This window comes from Orussus abietinus, unplaced genomic scaffold, assembly GCF_000612105.2.
Source record: "Orussus abietinus isolate OABI.00-Male unplaced genomic scaffold, Oabi_2.0 scaffold3, whole genome shotgun sequence".
NCBI lineage: Eukaryota > Metazoa > Arthropoda > Insecta > Hymenoptera > Orussidae > Orussus > Orussus abietinus.
This window is the reverse complement of record NW_019395984.1, coordinates 1,596,668-1,616,034: the sequence shown is the minus strand read 5'-3', so window position 1 is coordinate 1,616,034 and position 19,367 is coordinate 1,596,668. Positions and strand designations below refer to the sequence as shown.

The following is a 19,367-nucleotide window of genomic DNA, read 5'->3' as shown; positions in this document are numbered from 1 at the left end:
CTCGGGCCAGGACCATCCCTCCGGAGATAAGGCAGGGGCTGCTGTTTACCGTTCTTCCCTGTGCCTTCCTCGAGGGTCTAGAGGTCTCCCGACATGTCGTCCAACAACCTCGAGGGCCCTCCATCCCCTGCCAGAGAGTCCCTGTTTCCTCCTCTTCTTCGGCTTCCAAATTCACCTAAAACCGGGAATTTCATGAATTAAATATATCCTGACGGTTCAATCTGCTCCATTAATTTATTCACAATTTTTAGTGTACACGGTTCCCTTGGCAACGGTTGCCACAGCCGTAGGGCGTCCGTGGAGACCGTTGCCAAGGCAACCAGGACGCGTCGCCAAGAAGAGAGCTCGGGGATCCCGACGAGGAAAAAGTCGCGGCGAAAGCGCGGATGCCTCTGGAAAGCACGTGACGGCTTTACATGAAGCGACGGCCACCCAGGCGGCCATCACACGCGCCGACGAGATGCTCTGTTTACACGGTACAGTAATTTTATACCGCCGATCGCGCGTATCTTGTCGGGACTGAAAGTCCCCGCGGTAGTTTGCGCAAAACGAGGCGACTGCATCTGGAAAAGCCAGAAAGAGTTCCAATTTCGGATATCGATTTCGGATTTCGATTTCTCTGACCTGCTCTCACGATGGGCCAGTAGCCGAGCGGGCCCGGTCGTTAAGAGGGGTCAACGGATTCCGAACGAATGGGCCCTGATGATGCCAATATCTTAAAGTACTTGAAAAGGTACTAAACGCCGATAATTACCCGCCGTTCACACCAAGTGGTGCTCCCGGCAGGTAGGGATCCCTTCCGGAAGATCGAATTTCGAGGGTCCGAAGAGTGGACCCACAATGGCGCCATGTCGTCGCGGGACCGACCAATGGCCCCCCTTGGGTCACTTCACTGGTGCCAATCATAACGGAGGAAAAGAATAGAGTTTCCAAAATTTTCCCCGAAGATAATTCATAGGAGGGAATTTCCCGATTTCCTGAATTCTGGCGGCGTTCACGAAGGGCGTCTGGAGAGTGTTCTCTTGGCGCAAGTTCAAGATGGCCGACAGAAGGAAAGAGAGAACTCGCTCTCGAAATAAGACCTGTTTATCCGTTCATGCTGCTATTTCGAAACCGCAAGTTCCTCTCGAACGAGGACCTATTCCGATTGAGCACTCTCTGAGAAAAAAAGGAAAATTCTTTTCGGGAGTTTCGAAAGGGTCGCGAGTTCGGTTTCGGTTTCGAGAGGATCGAGAAAACCGTTTACGATTTCTGGCCTTCCGAGGGAGCTAGCCGCGTTGGTCCCGACGGTGGTACTCGATCGAAACGGCGTTTCAAGTACCAAGAAACTTTGGACCCCCGTTGGTCCCTGTTTATGCACGAAACGTAGCCCACTTAATTCGGGGATTTAGTGTTTGGATTTTGACTACCGCAGGGGGTTGCTCGAGACACTTGAGAAATGGCGCTGCTCCCGAAATGGAGCCACCTCTTGCCGACTTACTATTTTTTTTTCCCGAAGGTATTACTCATTTCGTGGAGCACCCGATGACGTCGCGGTGACGTCGCCGTAGTCTGGCCGCGTTTTTGTAAATATCTGCGCCACGGCGGCAAAGGCGTTCGCGTAATTCCGGGGAAAATTAATATCTCCTAGGTGGAGTCGAGCCGGTTAGATCTCACGTGCCGTTTCTAGACACAGATGGGGCAGCTGCGGCCATCTTGCCTGTTCGACTTAACTGCGCCGTTAAGCGTTAACGACCGTTTGTTAAAAGCGCACTACCGGAATAGAATAACTGCCTGTATAAACGAGTACGGTCATGCCTCGGTAGTCGGACATACTTCGGGGAATTATTGATCGACTTAGGAATTGATTTCCCGCCGCCACATCTCTGGAAATTAATACGGAGGACGGTGCGCCTCGTAGCTCCGAAAATCTCGGCGCGCCTCTCGGGATACCATGATACCGATTTTCCGATAGCGATGCAGTCGCCATCTTCCGAGAAACTGGCGGAATCGGCCGGAAGTAATAAATTTGAACTCTTCCACGGCGAGGGACGGACGCGGATTTGTTGGCTGCATTTCAGACAGCACACTTGCGGGAAGTTCGACAATACTTTGGCCACGGGTCGATGTTTATAAGATCGAGTATCGTTACGAGACTTCGGACGGGAACCATCTGCTCGGATTGTCCGATGGCTCTAGTCGTGCGGGAGTTTCTTCTTTTCCTTGGGATTTCCACGATGCAATAAAATTTTTTCCTCCGCCCGAAAGCGCCGCTAATTGGCCGTTCCTCCAAAACTGCATTCTGCTCGATGTGCAACCGAGAAACCTGTACGTTCAGAATATTTCTATTTAATTTTAGCTATCAGGACTAAAATTACTCACCGGACTGAGCTTCGTGTTAGATCAAAAGTTGTCATCCGGTTTCTGCACGTCGAAAGTCGGAAAGAGTTGAGCTTGCTTCAGCGAATTTGGAACAACGACTTGATGCCATCTACCGAAATTAGTTTCAATGGGGATTAGGGTTCGTTTCTGTTCGTGTCATGTCGCCGGTAAAGTGGTTTCCTCTTCCGAAAAAAAGTTCTATCCTCTCACCGGAGACAGGAAACGGGATGGAAGCTCTGTCGAGAATATCCAATCGGACTCTGCCTTACCAACGAACGTTGAATAGAACCTCTACGTGCCGACCATTCAAAATACCCGCCGCCATTTGGGCAGAAGTGTCCTGCAGTTTCCGCGAGTGCGACGCGAGATGGCACCACCTGTAAATTTTACTTTCTTATTTCATCCCCATACAATCACATTTTTTCATAGATAATCACCATCTCGACCAATTTATCCAGACCTACACTATAAATGCAACTTTCCCAAAGATTTTCTTATCTCGTTAAAAAATCATCGCCGATACATTTATTTACTTCTCCAAAGCTACGGCAGAAATATTATTCCTGCGTTCTGCACCACGCACCCAGCGATCGGAATTAGGATTAGACTCTAAAAAATATGATAGCACTGGTGGACGGCCCTAAAAAGAACTGTATACAAAACGTCTACCAGATCGTTACGGGGTGAAAAATGAAGAGCGAAGGATATCGAGGCGTCAAGAACACGGGGTAATTAACATAACTGGCAGTAAAATGGAGAACGTATGACCGCACTTTACGTCCAGCGCCGTCTAAACAACCGATTCCAAGTTCAGTGCCTCTCGAGTGCCTGGACCTTTCGAGAAGGAAGCATCGAGTGTCCTGCCCAGGCTCTGACAAGGGTTTCCTTTCAAGAGACCGCCGAGTCTTTGGAACGCGCCGCCATCTTGTCCAAAATCGATCGAATCGAATGATTCCTCGAATAAATTAATAATCCGCGGACGCAATGTTGCATTGGGAGAATTTATAGACAGCGAGGAACGCGGCCGATTCCCTTCTCTGTTGTTCTTTCGTCGGATTATCCGGAATTTATCGTAAATTCTCGGCATAACGAGGCTCCGTTTGAGGCCGGTTGCGGGAAGGGTCATAAAATGCTTTCCTCGCGCAACAAGACGATGATAACGCGCTACACCTCCGCGGCGGAGAGAGATAAAGAGAAGAAAGGGAGGCGCACCCTGGACGTGTATTTATGTGAGATAATATTTGTGTTGGCTTTAAAAAGCGGGCCGTGAGCGCACTTTGCGTCTCCTAGGACCAAGGGTAACGCGCGAGGACGTTGTCCGTCATCGCGGACGCGTCCTACGTGTCTTCGGCACGTCGGCCGCCGCGAGAACGACACCTCGCAACTTCGACGCCAGTTTATTCAACGACCACCGCTTCTTGAGCTTCATTCCCGGAATCGGCCTCCTCCCCAGACGTGAACAATTCCGAGGAAACGGCCGCTTTCTTCCCCACATTGAAATTCACTTCCCGAGGGGGAAATAATCAGCTGCGCAAAGTTTCAGCGGAACTGCACGCAGAATGAATTTTCTAGAATTTCGGTGTGACATTAATTCTTGAAAGAACAAAAATAAAAATACGCGATGTGTCTACGACGCGTCGTTTACTTGAAAAACTGATCGTGGGTTAAAGGGAAAAAAATCGTTCAGCGGTTCCTCACCAAGGTCGTTGGAGTAGTGGAGTGGAGAGAAGTACAACGGAAGCGGTGCCTTCCTTTAATGTATATTTTTCTGGGGTTCTCGTTGATTTCGAGGAGCGGCCTAGTTTAAGCCTTCGGAGTCCGCCGAGGAATCAATTTCCCGGGGCGTCCCCCGGCCCCTAATCCGTGTAAGATTTTTCACGGAGAAACAAATGATCCTCGCAATTTGTTATTCCAAGAGTCCCCAAGTAGCCGTTTAGCCGGCACGCGTACCTCGCGCACACGCCGGCAGGGGCGCTCGCGCCGCGTCACGGGACGAGCGACAAAATCATTTATTTTGTTAAACAACAAGCCCGTGTTGTGTTAGGTTTGCCAAAATAACCAAAACAATACTCGCGAGCTCCTCGTCGTACGCGCTCATTCAGGGTCCACGGAGACGGTTTCATTCATCTTTAGGAGATTCCCTCCCGTGGCAGGAACCCGTGATCTCCCCTAACCTGAAAACCATCCTCCTCCCTCTTCCTCCGAATTCCACAATTACCTACAATTATTTACCTTGTAATTTCATCTTTCCTTCTACCTAGAAAATCAACACACCCACCTCCAGGATCGGTCTCATCCACTGACGACATAATCCGCGTCTGGACCACTGTTTCAACGTCCTTCCGCCCGCCATATTGTTTTTCAATTTCACCGTGCCGCGGTCTTGCAGGGAAATCCCCAACGTGCAGAAACCCCAGTGACGGGCTTTCCTCCGAGATGCGATTCTCAACTCGATAGAGATCTATCGACCGTTCGTATCTCGAAATCGCCGATCGACTTCTTATCCTCGCCGCGAGGAGACCTCGTCAGTGCGACGGTGTTGTTACAGATGTCGCTCGATTGGGCGCAAAGAAGCCATATCGGGCAGTCGATCTTCGAGAGTCGGGAGGGTACCGTCTAATTCGAGGGTGACCGAGGAGATACGAGCGCCAGTCGACGATCCTGCTCGTTTCGGAGAAACGCGGACAGCTATGCGACGAAGGAAGTGCATCTCGAGGGGCCGCGGACTTTTACTTATCAAGATACGAAATTATATTAAAGGGATACTGTATCGAAGAGGACGACGGCCATCTTGGATCGGGTTCCACCTCGCGGGAGTCCGCGACAGCAGCGCCTCTCGTCTACTCGGAATCGCTGCGAACCCTCTTGCAAATCCCATCGGTCGAAAAATCCGGGAAAGCAATAATTTCGCCCGAAAGACCGGGCTGTTTTCTTTTCCGGGCGACAACGCGCGCATATTCAAGGGTATATAGAGCGAAGAGAGGGCGCGGAAGAGCGAGAGAGCGGGAATTCGAGTCTGGAATAACATTGGGCGATGGCGCGGTATTGTCACCCTTCGCGGCCCTCTCGTGCAAGGCCTTACTCCATATATCTCCCGCCCTCCCCGTCTAGCTCTTCCTCCGCCTGTATATATATACACACGTAAAGGTATATACGCGCGTATATACGTAGTCTCTCTCGGGCTAACCTATCCTAGAGCTCAGTTAGAGTCTAGACCACGAGGGGGGAGTCGGTCGAAGGACGGAGGGGTGAAACAACACCCCGTTCCCTGTGCCAGGCTCCCTAAACGCGGCCAATAAAAACAACACTCCTGCTCCGTGGCACTCCTCGTCCCCTCTCTCTCGCTCCCCCGTTGTCCCGCATCCTAACCTCTCTCTCTCCGGCGATCCTCGTCCGTGTCACTCCGACGCACGGGCAACGCCGCTACCGCGGCACCGCGCCGGTGAATGATAAAAATAACAGACGGACCGGATCGAACAATTGCCCGATTCAATTCCTGTCGTTCCCGCGGAAAGGCCCGCCATTGTGTCCGCGGAGGTGCGCGCGGTTTTCTCGCCCTCGACGGAGAGAGAATCGCGACGACTCGCGTGAGAAGGAGATTACCGGACCCTGGGATTGTTAGCGGGAAATTTTCGGCTGTTTTTCTTGTCGCCGGCATTGTGGACACCCGGAGGACTCCTTTCAGGCCGACGTGGACCTTTTCGCGAAAGCTCGGAGGCTCTGGACGCGGCACAAATTCCTCGGGAGGCGCGAATAGGTTAGGTTACTCCACGTGGTGCGACCTGGGTAGACCTTGTCGCCATGTATTGAATCCTTTATCATGATCCTGCGGATTTTGCCGTTAAAGGAGGATCAATGAAAAAAAAACTAAAAAAATGCCGAATAATAGCAATAGCACGGTATTTAAAATGACTCCAAGAGCACCGTCAATTGTCCATACTTTTAAAATGTACTGACCTTTTTGCGACGTGAAATCTAAACAGCGCGATCGCGCCGCTCGGGACTCAAACGGTTGAGGCAAAATCCGCGAGTCAACCGCCGGACGTAATTTTCCCGCAGTTGCGTATGTTCCGTCGACGAAGCCGTTAAGGCCGAATAATTATTGCGGTTGCGATAACAAGGCGTGCATTATCTCGCGGCGAGTCGGCGCCTCGCGTACCGGCCTTTTACGGCTCCCTCACGGTTTCCCACTAATCTCTTCCTTTTCTTTCTTTCTCTCTATCCCTCTCTCTCTCGCTCTCTCCGTGCGCCTGCATCAGGATACGAATGTGCCAGCAGCACGGCGAAGTCAAAGAGATAAAATCTATAAATATGTGGGTGGCGCACGCGACCCATTCCGGTGTTTGTTCAACCAGGAATAACCCCGTTTCTTCATCGGGCCAAACCCAAAGAGTCTGGTTTTGTGGCTTAACGCAGCCTAACGCCCGTCGCTGCCTTATTTCCACCAATTACTCACCCGGGCCCTACCTGACATCGGCATTCCAAGGATAATGTCAAACCGCGAATCAATTACCGCCCTCGAGTACCTAGACCCCCTCTGATCGGGATCGCACCTACCTCGCGATAAAAAATTCATTCGACTACCTTAAATAATTAAAATTCGACTTTCTACTTGTATGAAAAATTTAACTAACGTAAGATTGTATTTCCAGATGCTCCTGAGAGTCCTTCGACCGGGGCCTACCTGATATCGGTATTCCAAGGATAATGACAAACCGCGAGTCAATTACCCCCTTCGATCGAGATCGCGCCTACCTTGCGATAAAAAAATCATTCAACTACCTTAAATAATTAAAATTCGACTTTCTACTTGTAAGAAAAATTTAACTAATGTAAGATTATATTTCCAGATGCTCCTGAGAGTCCTTCGACCGGGCCCTACCTGACATCGTAAAAAATTCATTCGACTAGCTTAAATAATTAAAATTTGACTTTCTACTCGTATGAAAAATTTATTTAACGTGAGATTATATTTCCAGAGGCTCCTAAGAGTCCTTCGACCGCCGCTCGTCTACGTCGCTCCGGTTCTCGAGATATTCGGACGACGTCTCCAGTTATAACTTGGCCCCCCCATCAGTTCCTTCCCGTCAGCTCCCGATTTTCATCGAGAGGTAAATATTTAGATATTAGCCGGGGATTTCACTGATCTTTTTCCCGTCCCCTTCATATTCCGCGTAAACGGCGCGGACCCGGATATCGGGGGTCCTGCTGGTATTAATAAATCCGGAGCCGGGGGTCTCGCGGAATTTGGACAATTTGTCGGGTGTGTCGCTGCCGGGCGAGTTAGTTACCGAGGGATAGGTTCGGTCGTGGCGCGAGTTAGTTAATGGTAAACACACCTCATCAATCTTCCGAGCCGTCGTCGTCATGTGAGGCCCCGTGAAGGGACAGCCGAAATACCCGCGACATGTGTACTCGTTATGGGAGTCCTGCGCACGTCCGTCACGAGGTGGGCTTTTTAAACCGTCGTTACTTTGTATCAAGGTATAAACCTGTACTTGAGGCTCTTCCGAATAATTTGCGCTATTTTTTTCTCTCTTTTTGCAGGGTCCCCTCTAGCGTCGGATGCGACCTACCGAGGGGGAGAGGGAATCTATTTAGAGTTCCGCCAGTTCCCGTTCGCGGAGCGGGTTATCGGGAACGTTAAATCGGGATAAAGAAGCGGCCGCCATGCCTGACACCTGACAGCGACCAATGGAAAGGACGAGGGGCGAGAGTGAGAGGTTTCGGTCCTCGATTGCCACACCCCTCATTGTGACCACATATCGACCGAGTCATGCAGCTCCACGGTGGTTGTGTGTTGCGCGGCATACGGTACGTATCCACCACACGGACTCTTTCCTCTACGTAAGTCTCGATAAGTGGACTTATACAGACTCGCACATGCCGTTATTTATTGTAATAATATTCCCTCCGCAGCGAAAGCTCCGCGGGGTGATTAGCGATTTCGTTTTGCGGTAAGATGCATGTAGTACCTAGGCATGTGCGGTGTGTGGCGGGCTGGAAGAGAGGATCTCGGTGAGGTAGCTGCCGGCCATGTGCCATGTACGGAGTCTCGGACTAAGTACATGTGCATGTGGCCGCACATGCACCTATATACCGGCGTACCTATGTGCCTATATACAGGTACAGGACGCCTATCCACTTTGGCTCCTGCCGAGCTCCTGAACAGCTCCTACGTGGTGTGAGAACACGGAGCTACCCCTCGCGCAGCCCACGAATAATATTTTGATAGCCTTCCACCCCACGCCACACACCCCGCACTCATCCGACCCACATATCGTCGGCAGGAAATTATTTTTCACACTCTAGTGGAGGACTCGGTGCGACGTTCCTTCCTATGCGGTCGCCATGACGGTCCGATCGTAATCGCCATTTTCTCTCGGACGCACCGAATTCCGTGATGCGGTGCCCAATGCACGTACACGGACTCCACGTGGCTTGTGAAAATTAATTCGACTTTACAAGCCAGATTGATTTATCGATAAATGCGTTTATAATTGCATGACGCTCCGGGGACGCTGCAGCGGTCGTGGCGCCTCGAGGGCGGTCCAATCGGTGGGAGCAAATGATTACGGAAAATAGATGGATTCAGGACGAGTACAGGTAATGGTAATGGACTCGGATCGACAGGTAACTGAGAACGTCAAGTTACATCGGGGGCTCGGTTCGCGGATACCGTAGACGGCGTGCTAGTCGGTCACCTGTGAATCCGGCCTAAATATTATCTTGCCCGACACGGATTGCTTCCTGAGACAACACTTTGGTCGAAACCGGTGGCGGGCACGGGGCGGCTCAAATATATAGGTAAATATGGAAAGGTTGACAGAGATAATACGGCGAGGTGACACCACCTGTAGGTGCCGCGAAGAAGGTTGCCCGTCTCCCGAACCTCCGTGCCCACCTGGACCGATCGACCCGAGGGTCGTCCCGTACCCCCGAGGAGAATTCTGAATTTTTTATATCCCCTTCCAGGGTGCAAGGGAGGGTTTACCTATTTTTAAAAACAATTCGACGAAGTACTTAGCACACGCCGAATTTTCCAGTCGCTAACGACCCTCCGGTTGGGCCCGAACGAGTCGCGTATGTTCGGGAACGGTTCCGTACGTGTCTCGTCGTCTGACAAGCCATCAGCCCCGGGATGCCTGCGGCTTTTTCTCCGCATCTTTTTTCCCTCCACTCTCCGTCTCGCTCCTTAACGCGGTAGCAACATCGGACAGCCGAGCAGGGTGGGATCCTTTTTTCTCGAGAACCTTCGAGGAACTTTTATCGCGGGCAAGGACAAAATTCCGCCCCGGAGGGACGATAAAGTGGCCCGGGGAAAATATAAATTCCGGGAATTAATCGCGTAACATTTAAGCTCGCCCCGCGTCATCCGCGATTATCCGGGGGCGAATCCCCGCGTTCGGGCGCGGTTGAGTAATGCGACATAAAAGGGACCTTGGGACAGCCGAGGAATCTCAAAATCCGGCAAATCTCCGTTCGAGTTCACCTGACAAGTGCGGCGCTCTTCGTAGAACCTAGGATATCTCTTTTTGGTGGCGCGAGACCGTGTTTAGAGACGCGAGTCCTTTTGTGCGGACGACCGAATGACCGGCCTCTTCGACTCCTTGTGGGGCTAATAATGCCGATCCCGCGGGATTAAACCGCCCCCGGGGACTCTTCCATATCCTTTTTGTGCCAGGATCCGAAATCGGACCACCGGGTTCGGAAGACCGTCGAGAGATGTGAACCGATCGACGCTCGACGATTTCCGTCTCCAGGAATTTTTCGATAAACTGCTACGGGTGGTGGTAAGGCCCGTGGATCGGCGTGCATGTGCAGAGATTCATGCGCGTGCCATCGGACTTATTAGCGTAACAAGGGCTTGTCATAATACTCGTAAAGTACCCGTAATGACGCCGGGGACAGTAGGAAAGGGGCGTAAGGAGGAATCCGTAGAGAAGCGGCGGCAGCGCCACCGCGTCGACACGCCGAGGTCGTAAAAGCCTCGGGTGAGGTTAGTTTGACGGGGAAAAAAAATCGGCCGCCTAATTCGAGATGTTTATCCAAGCGTCGTAGCGCCCTCTTAATTCATACGCCGTGTTGCTTCAGCTTAGCCGGCGCCAAATTTATGAAAATCGTTACGCCGCGCCCCCGACGGCCGATATTAACGCGGAATACGGAAAAGAGGGATTCGCGGGATTCACCGGCCAGGTGGGGTTCCAAGAGGGGCGCTCCACCTCGCGACTTTGAGACTCCCTCGGGAGCGAACTGCGCGTCCTGGGAAGATTTAGAGGTTTCCAGGGAACGAGGCGGGCTTGGCACGAAACGTGCAAACCATCTCCGGGGCAGAAAGTATTGAGTTTCAAACCGAAAATGCCCCGAACTTGTCCCGCGCTATGGCGGCCGCCTCGGCTCGTCCGAGGGAGCGCCCAGGACTCGCGAGAGACGGAGGAAAGGCGAGGTTAGGCAGCCTGTGAAACGGTCCGCTGTTGCGGAGAATCGGGAGTGCATTCGATGTGCAAATCGGTTTAACGAACGACCCTTCTCCCTCTTTCTCTCTCTCGACCTCGCTTCGAATTCCGTCTCCCTTGGCGGTCTCCATCGCGGCGTAAAATAACACGGCGGTTGTTCCGGCGCGTTTCAATTGCCGCCAGTCGCTACTGTATCTCTCGCCTCCCGTTGGAAATAATTTATTTATTCCCTCTCATCGCTCAGTTTTAATAATCGGCGACGAGCCGCGCGCATTCGTCGAGCTCAAGGCTTCCGGGGGGCGACTTTGCGCCCTTTTTCCTGGCGGTCGGGAGGACGTGCTGGAGTAATTTTTTTTTTCTCTTCGACATAACCTCTAAATAGCACGTTACGCCCCGCGCGGATACGCGGATGCATACCTTGGACGAGGATTCGGAGGAGCGCGAGGCCAAGGGAGGAGGCGCGTATGCCGCGCACTGTTTGTTCAGCCGCAACTTCTCTAAATCTTTTGTGCAGGGCCGGAGGGTTGCGGTTGTCTCGTGGTCGTCGTTACACGACCCACCACCGACCACGGATACGTGTGAGCGCATTTACGCCGGTCCAAGGGATACATCGGGAACCGGCGATACGGAGGAGCGCTACTCTTCGCCCTCGCCGATGGAACGTCGCATCGAAGCCTCCAGATATCCGAGAAATTCCCAGGGGGAGTTCTAACCTTGAATCTCGGACTCGAGTTCCGCATTAGAGGGCCGGTGACGTCCTCGCCGGCTCGTCACCTCGTCACGGGCGTTTAGCCTCCATTTCGTTTGGTCGGAACACAGATCGACTGTCTAAAAGACACGGAGCAACGGCCAAGACAAACCTTAAATGCTTGCTAACCAAACAGTCGGAATTAGCTCCGGTACACGCGGCCACGGGGATGAAAGCTTTTCCCCGTTTACCGCCGTGGCGCTAGCCCCCTTCGCCGTTTCCCCGGCTTCTTCTTCTTCTTCTTCTTCCGACTACTTCGCCGAAATCGACGGTGCATCGCTAATGACACGGCCGCTCCCGGGATCCGAGCCACGCCAAGGGAGATGCGAGGATGGGATGAGGGGTAGCAGCCATGGTGCACCTTCGGTCGAGGGATTTGTTTCTTCGGGTCGGACAATAAGGAAGCGAGACGTCTCCGATACGCTCCGAAGTTAAATAAACCCGCCGAGGGTGCACCACCGGGGCGACGCCATATGCTTCGGCGGCCATATTGCGCGGTACTTGCATCGGTCTATCTTTGGACGTCATTATCGCCGATTATCAAAGCTTTTATCTTTCGGGGAACACCTGAAGCGCATTTACCCACGACTACGGAGGACCGTTCTCAATGTGAGGCGCAGAAATTCCCCGGATTCGAGATTCCAAACGCGCGACACCGTTCGACGGCCTCCACCTGTGTACATAACCTCGATCGTTTGAACAACGCGATGCACGTTTGTTCGGGGACCAAGGTCAAGTACGCGCGTCGATTCCGGCGGCATAATTTTTTTTTTTTATTTCTCGGCTTCTCTATCTCGCGGAATGTCGAAAGTCCACACGTAGGCGATCTCTCGCGACGTAATCCACGTGGTTGACGTTGGATCCCGGCTTATGGGGAAATGATGAACCGGGGGCTCGGGTTGATGTACTTTGCGCTACATGTGGACGCGTTTACGCATCACGTGGCCGGCGATGTATCAGCCTTAAGGCGCGGGTACATAAGGGTCGACGTAAACCGCGGCAACCCTATCTGCCCGCGCCAACCGCAAAATATGGCAGCGCATCCGAGGTAATCCGCTCGGCCTATTGATATGCTGATCGCGGTACTTGTCGCGTGAAATTGCCACCGGGAGCGATTGTGTGCCTCGCCCTTTCCCGCATCTCCGTCGATTCTACCAACTCAATCCTATCGACGGGCTGCAGCTTCCCGTTTCGATTTCGAGCCGCTTCCACCGTCGCTATTAATCCGCAAGACCGATTACGAGTTGCATGGTTTAACTATAATTAATTACGGTTGCAGGATGGACGCTCTCGCCGTAAGGTTTTTCTCGGGAACGCTGCAAATCGGAACGACCCTAATTCCAGGATGTGACTAACCAGGGCGGCCATTTTGGTTCCCGGGGACGCGGAGCGCACCTCCGAGGCGGGGGGACTGCGGATGTTGCACAAGGAGCCCAACGGACCTGCAACGCCGCTGTTTGTTATCTTTATACCGCGTATCGAACGCTCGTCATATCCTACCGTATACACCGGGGAAGCGGGAAACGTAAACCGAGGTTATGTCGACGCGAAGATACGACGCAGGCCCGCCAGAGACCGGCCGATCGCCTGGGAATCCGGGAGCCGCGAGTTTCGCAAGACGGATAGGCTTTATCCAGGAATTCCGGAAAAGTACTTTCGAGCTGCCGCTTTTGGGATGCGAGAAGAATTCTCAAGAATAACACGGACCGGTCCCCGTCGAGGAACCGGGAGCGATCGAGGTCTTCGACCACGCGGGTCGAGACGTCACTCCTCGTCGAGGACTAAACGTTCCGAACGACGGACGCTCCTCGTCGAGGAGACGTTTTCGGGAGTCGCCATGGTCCGGAGATTTAAATTTCATCGCTGAGCAAACACTGCCAGGGGACATGACGAGAAGCACTCGGGTTCCGGTACCAGGCGACTTTCCTTCGACCGGTCCCCGCTTCCTCGAAGCGTCCTCCGCATACGGGGGTACCCGGCAAAGCTTTCTAGAGTCTGGCTATCAACGTGGGGAACGCTCTTCACCCCCTGGAAGATACCCTTCCAGGGAGAATGGGTTCCCTTTGAGAACGGCGCGAAACTTCGGGCCGCCTACAAGGGACGCTCCGCGGTGGCGGGCTTATCAAACGGATTATAAACGGCGAACGAGAGTGGCGAGCCGCGCGGGATTAATTAATCTAGATAGAACGAAAGCAAAAGACAATTAAACTTTCGCCGCAACTTCAAAAGGGGTTCCTCCGGGGCCCCGCGGCTGCACGCCCGGCTCGGCGAATTGAAACACCCGCCGTGCCTGTCGTTCAATTTAAATGAAAATTAGCCGCCTCTCGGCGTCAATTATCGATCGGCGAGCACTTCGCGTCCAGCTTCCGGAATCGAAGAGCGCCGGGAATCGAACGCCTGCACGGCGACGCCTTCCGCGAATCGATCCTCGCGGGCAAGTAGCTTAGCTCTTGCAGGCTTCCCTTGTAACGTTTCCGCGAAGATCGATCCGCGAATCGGAAACCGGAGACGGAAGAGCGATATTTAACGTTCGATGCGTGGCGGACGTTATCGGAGGGGGATTCGCGGCGAGGCGAGAAATTCAGCGAAGTAGCCATCGGAGTGCACCTAGCGGCACTCGCGAAGATTACGAGCTCCCAAGATGGCGCCGAGGTGTCCCTCGAGTGTTTTCCCAAGCCGGGAGTCGAACCCTTGGAAAAACACTCGCCAAATTGAATCCTCCGCGTGTACAAGGCCCCTCGCTCTCGAGCGTCCGTCGAGGTAGCGAGGTGCCCCGCGGGACTGCTCCAGAACGTCGAGCCTCGCTTCCGCCTCGAGTCGCCATCTTGGATCTCCACTCGAGAGCCCTCTCTCTTCCTCCATCGCCCGATGTCATTTCTCAAGCGTCTTGGAAAGATCGGCGTACCCTAATCAAAGTTAATCGGCCCGTAGAACCTTGGACCACGCGCGAGTAGCCTCGCCGCTTTAACCTCGGTTGAGTTTTCAATTTTTTCAATTAATCGCTACGGGCAGACTGGAAGTGAAAAAAAGAAGAAAAAAAAATGGTAGTACAGAATCTCCCGACTCGATCCTCACGAGGCGTAACGTCGCGCAACCCGTGGGATTCCGTTACACCCTGTGTCCGATTCGCGTCCGGAATCCGCGACTCCGTCGGCGCGGGGGCGAAAATCCCACTTCCAGCCGAGAACAAAAGCCTACTCGGGGAATTTTCGCTCGTCCGGGGATTCCGGGAACCCGGTAGAGGCGAGTGGGCAGCCGATAGCCAGCCAGAGGCGAGTCGTCCAGGGGAAACGGGCGGGGCCGGAGTGGCGAGCTCGCGAGCGGCGCCGCGACGCCGACGCCGCCCGAAGTCGTCATTGGCGCGGATCCGACGAGGCGGGGACGGCGTCGGGCGTCGCGCCAATGGGGCGCCTCGACCCCTCCACCGGGGGCGCCTCTTCCCCGGTTTTTCGGGCGCGAGGAGGCCGCCGGGCGCGCAGCCGTCGGTGGTGGCACTCCGCTCTCAGCTAGGCCGGGTCCCAGTGTGTTTTTACTCGGGGCTGAGTAAACGGGCCGCTGTTGTGTATCATAATAGGCCGGTTTACGGGCTAAGCGGGACCGCCGTCGTTGTCGCTGCCGCCGGTCGTCTCCGCGGCTCCGGGACCTGGACCGAGTCAGGAAGCCGCCACTGGACGCCGCTGGACAACGCCGGACTCCGCGGTCCGCCTCTCCGAGACAACAACCCGACGCCGACGTCGACCCCGGGAGGCGGAGCGCGAGGTGTCGTCGCCAAAGCTTCGGTCGTCCGGTTGTCCATTGTTTTCCCGAGGTGTTTCGACGGGGGGGTCCGCGGTGACGTTGTTGACGGAGACAACAAAAAGGAGCAGGAATTGCGGCGGGAGGTGGAGTGCTACCACACCGTGTCGTTGTAGAGGGTTGTTGGGGTCCTTGCTACTCCGTTTGGAAGGTGTTCCGATTGATCCGGGGACGTCGAGACTCTGGTGCGCGAGTGTTGGATTTCGTTGTGCAGGGTGGTCCTCGTTCGTGCCGAGGAGGCGAGAATCGGCCCGGTCGGGTGTCGCTGGATCTGGGATGCTGTGACGGTCTTGACGCGGTCTCTGATAAGACGCGGTCGTCAAGATGCACACCTTGTTCGGAGAGCAGAACGCTTATTACCGGCATGCCACGGGGGTTCCCGTGGGCATGGGCACCCCGACCTATTCGGGCGTCGGCGGTGCTCCGGGATACTATGAGCAGTACCGATACGGCACATACGCGACCGCGGCCGGGTACCCGGTGACCGGCATCGCCCAGCAGCACATCCACCATCCTGGGAAGGACATGGTGAAGCCGCCCTACTCCTACATCGCCCTGATCGCCATGGCCATCCAGAACGCGCCCGACAAGAAGATCACCCTGAACGGCATTTACCAGTTCATCATGGAGAGGTTCCCCTACTACCGGGAGAACAAGCAGGGCTGGCAGAACTCGATAAGGCACAACTTGAGCCTCAACGAGTGCTTCGTGAAGGTGCCTCGGGACGACAAGAAACCCGGGAAGGGCAGCTACTGGTCCCTGGACCCGGACAGCTACAACATGTTCGACAACGGCAGCTATCTGCGACGCCGCAGGCGGTTCAAGAAGAAGGACGCCCTTAAGGAGAAGGAGGAGGCCCTGAAGCGACAAGGCCTAGCCCCGGAGAAGCGCCAGGAAGACGCCAACAAGGCCGCGGCGAGCCTTCAGTCGGACGGGGTCGCCAAGAAGATGGCCGGGCTGGAGTGCAAGCCCAAGAGGGAGCCCTCCGGTGACCCCAACACCGGCCATTGCATGGCGGCCGTTGGGAAGTACTCTCACGGGACCATCCAGGATGGGAAGACCAGCGTCATCCAGAGCGCCCTGGCTCACCCGGTGCACCAGGCGCACCAGGTTCATCAGGACGTGGGAATGGACGTGGGCATGGGCCTGGACCCCGCGACCTTCAGCGTGGACTCGCTGATGACTTCCAGGGAGAACGGAGCCTTGATGCCCGCCAGGGATCCACACTCCCATCCGCACGCTCACGCTCTGCAGCATCCCCACCCGCACTCGCACACGCACACGCACTCCTTGATGACAGGGACCAGGGACGCGATGACGGTCGGCACCAGGGACCTGTCCTCCGCGACCACCACGACCACCACTGCCGCGGCGGCCATGATGGCCTCCGGCTACGGACACGTGACACCCTCCAGGGGGAACCCTTCGCCTCCTGGCACCATGTACACGCCCTACTGCCCATCGGCTGCTGCCGCGGGCTACATCATGGACCACGCCGAGTACAACGTCGCCTCGACCGCCAGGAACCATAACGCGGGGCATTCGCAGTGGTACCAGGAGGCCGCCAGCCCCGACCCGGCGGCCATCTACCAGGACACCCAGAGCCCGAGCTGTCAGCTTTACAGGTGCGCATCCGTCTCTATACGGTAGATCCGGAACGAACGATACTTTAACCATCGTTTGGGTCGACCATCCAGTGGATGGTATTCCATGGATTTCGATTATCCATGATCGTTTCTCTTTCTTCCTTTAGATCCAGCCCGCCTACTCCCCTTTCTTCTGGCGCCGCTCCCTCGCCGCCCTTGTACCACAGGTACTACCAAGACTGCAACGCCGTCAACACGAGCGGCAACCTGCCCATCACGCTGCACAAGTACTGAGGATGTCGCTCCTCAAGGTCTCAGGAAGACCTTGAAGCCGAGGCGCACATCGGGTACGGCCCGAACCTGGTCTACGTGAAGCAGGAGTGGAGCTGCTCGGAGGAGGACTTCGGCAAGGAGTGGAATTAGGTAGACGGATGGACCCCCGTCCGTGCGTTCTCCGGGACCGAGACCCTCCTCGAGGTGGCCAGGTCGACCGACAGCAATATAAGACAACAAGTAGCGTTGATAGTTTCGTTTCTAGAGCTTGCAGTTTAGGCCTCTGCTGGGAGAGTGCTTCCGCCCTCGTTTTGGGTATCGTTGATCGAGTAGCCTCCTCTTTGTTCGATGAGAACGACTCGATATCGGCGGTTTAAACTCGCCGGGGGCACTCGGGCGGAACTCGGACGGCACAACTGTGCAAATTTCTTGCAACGACGGAACACGGAGTGACGTGCATGGTCGGGGTTCAACCGGGGATGACGCAAATTCGAGCCCTCGCGGTTGAGTGGACCGTCATCTCGACGATGTCGGATCATTTGACACGCGACTCGGGTGGAATTCCGCCGATCGATCTAAACGTTGATCGAACGTCACTTGGGATGGAATTTCCTCGTTGATTCCGTCGTTGGCTCGGTCCACTCTTTCTCTCCGTGGAGGCGAAGGATGGTGCTGATTTATCTTGGATAGTATCGACGTCGAGGAACGAGGCTGAACGCGTAGATATGAGGTTTTCGCCGATGGCACCGCGTCTAGCAAGACTTCGCATTTAACTGTATCGTCATTCCCCTTATGGAGGAGAGCGGAGTCGAACCTCGACAGGGATGGGCGGTAATGCCGAAGTAAATATCTACCTCGGTAGATATTTTCCCCGGGCAATCGTTAGTACCGATTCATTATCCGGAGGCGCCTTAGAAGGTTGGCTTAATTCGTCGCGTCGATTATTTATTGCTCATCCCTGGCTTGAGGTTTGCCTAGGGACGCGCCTTTGGACGAATCATCCCTTTCGGGTGTTCATTGCCAGACTTAGGTGCGTACTCGCATCTCGGGACGCGGATGAGGTATATTTATTGATAGGATATAATGTGAATACGTTAGGTGGATAGATAATCGCACCTGTACCGGGTAGATCTACGTGTATATTGTCAGGAGTTAGAAATATAGATGAGGTATATAGTCTATATGTATGTATATATATATACACCGGCGCGTATCGCGTATATATATATATGTCTAGATCTCATGGGAATCGCCTTGGATTCCGACTGCCGACTCCACCCAGTCGCACCAATGGGAACTGTCAGAAGTAAATATTATACGAAGATCGAAGCAGCCCCTCGTTTTTTCTTACTCGGCCTCTCATCCTCCTAGATTTTCAAAATTCACGGCGAACTCGCGAGATCGATTTAAATCCATTTTTCAAAGCGCGTCGTTCGTCGCGAGATCGATTTAAATCCATTTTTTAAAACGCGTCGTTTGTCGCGAGATCGATTTAAATCCATTTTTTAAAGCGCGTCGTTCGTCGCGATTTTCGTGATTACAGCGATAGAGAAAAGGAAAGGAGACGGAAGATGACCCAGGAGGGGAAACCGGAGTTTCCGTCTACGGGCGGTAAATAATCGAAGTTCTCCAAGAGGGGGCCCGCCATGTTGCGGAGTTGCAACACCGTTTGGCATAACTCAAGGCGGTCCTGCTTTTCGGGAGTGTCGGCGATAAGTTCCCAGTGGCCCCGTGATTTTCAAACAGGGTGGCAACTATATATTACTCCCGCCGCCGAATTTACGGGCTTTGAGCCCCGGGTGGAGGCGTTGATTATACTTTCGACATCGGGCTCGCGCTGTTCTTCGTCTCGCAACGCTATCGCCCGGGCCGGTATTCCGCGTTTTCGGTTTACGTCTCGGACGCGATATCCGGCGTTTCGAGGGGTTTACCGGCTAGAAAATCAAGCTACTAGAGGATCGTACCTCGGGGGCAAAGCGACGAAGATCCAACCGGGAGGCACGGAGCCATCTTGTAAACGAAGCGTGCCTTCGCGTATACCGAACAAAGCGGCGGAGGCGGTCCGGCAATGCGGAAACCGAGTTGCGCTCTGTTGTCTTTTGTTAAGTGGAATTTATCAAGGAGGTCCCCCGTGGGCTCGGGGACGAG

The 19,367-nt window shown here is 54.2% G+C and overlaps 1 protein-coding gene across 1 annotated transcript; it reads left to right on the top strand.

The window, feature by feature from the left end:
- Nucleotides 1–15,684: 15,684 nt before the first annotated feature.
- On the top strand, nucleotides 15,685–18,500 carry LOC105699063 (fork head domain-containing protein crocodile). The gene is made up of 2 exons (XM_012423764.1): nucleotides 15,685–16,985; nucleotides 17,114–18,500. The coding sequence occupies exons 1-2, from the start codon at nucleotides 15,685–15,687 to the stop codon at nucleotides 17,238–17,240; spliced, it is 1,428 nt and encodes a 475-aa protein (XP_012279187.1). The 3' UTR covers nucleotides 17,241–18,500.
- The last annotated feature ends 867 nt before the right edge of the window (nucleotides 18,501–19,367 follow it).